A 5,005-nucleotide genomic window follows, 5' to 3' on the forward strand; every position below is an offset into this window, starting at 1 on the left:
ACATGCAAAAACATATATTTTCGTGCTATACACTTAATTATACAATTTACAAACATTTTACTTCGATTCAATTGGATACAAATGCAAATTTTATACAAATATTGCAGCAAAAAAGGCCAGCGAATTATACAATTGCAGTGAAATACAATTTCCTCTCGCTTTATACAACAGAAGGGTATAAATTGTGTTTCTGTTTTGTATAAAGCGAGAGAAAATTGTATATATACACATGCAAAAACATATATTTTCGTGCTATACACTTAATTATACAATTTACAAACATTTTACTTCGATTCAATTGGATACAAATGCAAATTTTATACAAATATTGCAGCAAAAAAGGCCAGCGAATTATACAATTGCAGTGAAATACAATTTCCTCTCGCTTTATACAACAGAAGGGTATAAATTGTGTTTCTGTTTTGTATAAAGCGAGAGAAAATTGTATATATACACATGCAAAAACATATATTTTCGTGCTATACACTTAATTATACAATTTACAAACATTTTACTTCGATTCAATTGTATACAAATGCAAATTTTATACAAATATTGCAGCAAAAAAGGCCAGCGAATTATACAATTGCAGTGAAATACAATTTTCTCTCGCTTTATACAAAACAGAAACACAATTTATACACTTCTGTTGTATAAAGCCAGAGAGGCTAGCAGAGGGAGAGTGGCGAGAGTTATGGGAGAGAGGCGACTGACAAACATTGGCAAACGTTTGCTATGGGGCACAATTAAATCAAATAGTAGCTACTCCATTTATTTTAGGTTATTAGTTTGCTATTATATACAATTATCCCTTTTAAAAATAAGATAAGAAAGAGTAAATAAATAAATAAAAACCAAAAAAAGTCTCGCTAGTTTAGGTTTTACTTGCCTCTTTTCCCTTTACTTTTCATTATTATGAAACTTACCAGAATTTGAACTTCTAGATATATATATCTCAAATATGTTGGGTCAAAATCAGGTGTAATTTTTTAAAAATATATTGTATCCAAGTTGATTCACATGTATTTGACTCTCTCACTCGCCTCTCCCCTTGTATTTGGCATCCCAAATATATGTATCTAGTATCTAGTGTGGTTCGCATATATCTGAGATATATAAATTATCTCGCTTGCCTCTCTCCTTCTCTCGCTCACCTCTCTTCCTATTTTAGTGTATCTAGTAGTGAGAATACATGTATCTAGGTATATCTAACTTGAAATCTGAATATGAAATTATTAATTAATTAGACAATATATATTTATTTCAAATTATAGAGAGAATTAATGAATATTGCAGGAATGTTTATCTAATTAGGTAGTTTTTCTTAAATAAAATCTCTAAGGAACAAAAATAGGGCTTTCATCTCAGTTCATTTTTGGGCTGGGCACAAACATTAAATTGTTGGACCTTTTGTTACTTTAGGTAATGGAATCCTTGAGAAAGAATCTTTTTACCTTCACGAGGTAGGATAGGGTTTACTGATAAAATTTCACTGACTATGTCATTGTTATTGTTGTTTATTATTGAAAAATATCCAAAGGGAAAAAGGAAAAATAACATGGAATTCGTATAATAACATAATTTTAAGATAAGTCATGTGTCAATCCAAACCAGATTGAATTTAATTAATACAACTAATATACTAGACAAAAAAAGCATTTTATATTCAACAATTACAAAATATTTAGTGAAAAAGTTAATTCAAATTTTATGAAGGATCAATTTGATTTTTATCAATCAAGTCAAAAAGTTCATCACCAATCCCAAAACCAAGCATTCTTGCCATGTCTTTTGTCTTGAGCCTTGGCATTGAAATCTCATTTTGCTTTAACCAAGAATACACTACAAACACCTTATTCATCACAAACAATTCCAATGCCTCTGGATTAAATACAACTCCCATTTTCATACTCATCTGTCAATACAAAGAAAAAATGTCAAAAAATAAAACAAAATATTGAACTTAAAATAGTTAAATTGGTCGAAAGTTTCTTTGGCAGAATTATTGTCATGTGATTAGAATGTCATGTGTAGAAAGCAATAGTGGAGTCAGAAGTTTAACTAAGAAGATTTACAATATTAAACAGTAAACACAAAGAAATAAAAAAGACAACGTATATACAGAAGGAACAAAAAAAATAATCTATTTACGTAATGTATATAAACTAGATATATACCGAATCCTTTTGACCTCTCTCTATATTTTACATTTCCGGAAATTAAAATTCTAATTCTGCCGCTGTCCAATGATAATGTAAACTTAGTGCACTAGTTGCCCTACTTTGTTTGGTTTAGTCAAGAATTTAATATCGACTGTAAAAAAAACTTAATATACAGTAATTATATAAAAATTCTTTTACACTATCGACGTAATTAAAGAATTATATACCTGATGGGGTACCAACATTGCTGCATAACGTGCAAGTTCTCCAGCTCTCCAATCCAATAAAATTGGTAACCATGGATAAGTAGCATCTAATCTAACAAACCATAGTCTTATATCTGGAAATTCTGATAATTCCCTTAGATCATATTTGTCTTCCCTTTTGTAATTTATTGTAAATCCAATTGTTCTTTCCATAAATTCTTTTGGCTTGGCTGTCACATTTTTTTTGAAACATTATTAAAATCATAGACAATGTTAATAATGACAAAATTAATTAAACAAAATAGTTGTTCATTCGACTGATTAAATTAAAAATAGCCAACATGTGTATAATCAATGTATACTTATGTATAATCAATGTATATCACTTTAGAAAAATAATCAGTAAATTTATTCGGCTATTTGTGCGAAGATATGATAAGATTTTGTGTTAAATTATTTAATTAGATAAAAAAAATCATTAAGATTGCACTGGATATACTTGTAATTATATGTTAATTATTATTTGAAAATTACTTTAAAACTACTATAGATTATAATATTATTAAATATTTAACAGGCATGCATAAATTTTTTTTTAATTAACTCTCAAAATTTTAATTATATAACATAAACTAAAACGAATAATTACTGAGATGCTTACCAGATAAGGGTGATGAAATTCCAGTGGCATTCTGAAATGGGGATAAATCAAGACGTTGAATAATATCATTATCTATTACAACTTCATATCTACCTTCTGATGGTGGCATTGGTGGTGGTGCTACTTCTATATCTGTTACGAAATTGGAGTCGACATTTAAAATTTATAATTATTGAATTTATAGAAACAATAAATTGGCCAATTATGAGCTAATTTTATCCTTTCAAAACAATAACATATGGTCTATGGATATTGATCAATTGAGAACATGAAAACATGAAAGAAATAAAAGAAATAGACTAGGAACGACATATTTAATTGGGAAAATACATAAGTGCTTTCTCAATCTATATTCGAAATGACAAAGATAAACTTATACTATACTAAGGTCCTATTACCCTCTAACTTATTTTATACGTAATTTTCTATCCCTTTTCGCCCTACGTGGCACTAGTTTGAAAAAAAAAAGTCAACCAACGTTGGGCCCACAACATAGTGCCACGTAGGCCAAAAAGGGGTAGAAAATTGTTCATAAAATAAGTTCAGGGGATAATAGGACCTTTATATAATATAAATATGTCTCTAAAATTTCGAACATAAATTGAGAAGGTACTTGTCCATTATCAATATATAATATAATAGGAAAAAAAAAACATAATCATACATTCAGTAGAAATTGAATCAATGAACTAACCAACTATAAGCTAACCTTATCCTTTCAAAATAATAACATATGGACAAAATTCAATTGAAAATTTTAAAAAGATATATGAGAAACAACATTTGTTATGTCAATAACACCAAAAGGCAAGGGGTATTAGCTTTTACTTAAACTTTATATTTATATTAGAAAATTTATTAAATATTTAATCGCGAACTTTATAATAAATGACAAATACAAAATTTAAAAATTCGAAATCTCAATTGTAACACGTATGTAAATGTAAGTATAGAATGTATTAAGTTCAGAACCTAAAAACTTCAAATTTCGAGTGCGATATGTATGTAAATGAAAAGTATAGTATGTGCTTACTTTCTTGATCATCATAAAGGGAGAGGTCGAAATTTCCAGAAGGATTAAATGATACAAAGGTAGCAACTTGTCTCAAAGAAGAAGAAGAAGAGAAAGTGAAAGAAATTGAATTGGATTTGTGTGAATTATTAATCAATGGAACCAAAGAAGGAATTGTTTGTTTAAGTGTAGAAGAAAGTGTGTGTAATGGTCTTGTTGAAGCCATGGATAAACAAGAAATGATTTTTTTTTTTGGATAGTTGAAAATATGGTTATTTCTTCTTTTTAATTTATCACCTTTTTATCCTAGCCTTGTGTTTAAAATTGCTTATACCCATATTTTGGCTATTTTGAAAGTGTCCCCACCCCACCCCCACCCCACCCCATATCATAAATGGAGGGCAAAATTGTAAATATTTATGGGTTGGCTAGTTTCTGGACCAATTTGAAAAATAACCAGGGCCGGCTCCTATGCCTATTTGAATAAGGCATTGGTTCATTGAGGCTCGACAGATCTGGGCTAAGAAGATGATCTGGGTAAACTCCCTTTTTTGGTGAGGTAAGACATCTCTCACTTTTTGCTAGAGCAAAAATGAAAGAAATCGTGTATGTAATCCACACCCAACTTTAGGGGGCCTCAATCTTAATCAATAATAAATTATGAGTTAATTTTTTTTAGAAAAAAATTAATTATTTATGATAGAATATATTTTTAAAAAAATACTATTATTTAATTTTCATTAACCCCATCTAAATAGAATAAATCAAGAAGAATTGTTTTATTTTCTCACCGTTTCTATGCTAATATTCACATTATTTTATTCTTTTAACTCCTTTTACACTCATTTCTTTAAATTTTGATAAGTGGAGTAATACTCTATAAAAGAAATATGAATCAATAGTCAAAAGTGTTGAGAAAATGAATTGTAAATTCTTTTTCTGTTTCTTCTTAGATTTTCAAGCA

At 28.6% G+C, this 5,005-nt stretch overlaps 1 protein-coding gene across 1 annotated transcript; it reads right to left on the reverse strand.

The window, feature by feature from the left end:
* Positions 1–1,554: 1,554 nt before the first annotated feature.
* On the reverse strand, positions 1,555–4,345 carry LOC107024438 (protein CHLORORESPIRATORY REDUCTION 6, chloroplastic). Its single transcript, XM_015225422.2, has 4 exons — positions 4,063–4,345; positions 3,030–3,161; positions 2,390–2,598; positions 1,555–1,915 (listed from the first exon to the last, which is right to left on the reverse strand). The coding sequence occupies exons 1-4, from the start codon at positions 4,265–4,267 to the stop codon at positions 1,709–1,711; spliced, it is 753 nt and encodes a 250-aa protein (XP_015080908.1). The 5' UTR covers positions 4,268–4,345; the 3' UTR covers positions 1,555–1,708.
* Positions 4,346–5,005: the final 660 nt, after the last annotated feature.

This window comes from Solanum pennellii, chromosome 7 (assembly GCF_001406875.1).
Source record: "Solanum pennellii chromosome 7, SPENNV200".
Lineage (NCBI taxonomy): Eukaryota > Viridiplantae > Streptophyta > Magnoliopsida > Solanales > Solanaceae > Solanum > Solanum pennellii.

Coding starts and splice junctions, on each gene's coding strand:
- LOC107024438 (XM_015225422.2), bottom strand. CDS start 4,267: ATGGCTTCAACAAGACCATTACACACACTTTCTTCTACACTTAAACAA. Junction 2,599..3,029: donor AATTTCATCACCCTTATCTG/GTAAGCATCTCA, acceptor AAAATGTGACAG/CCAAGCCAAAAGAATTTATG. Junction 1,916..2,389: donor CAATGTTGGTACCCCATCAG/GTATATAATTCT, acceptor TTGTATTGACAG/ATGAGTATGAAAATGGGAGT.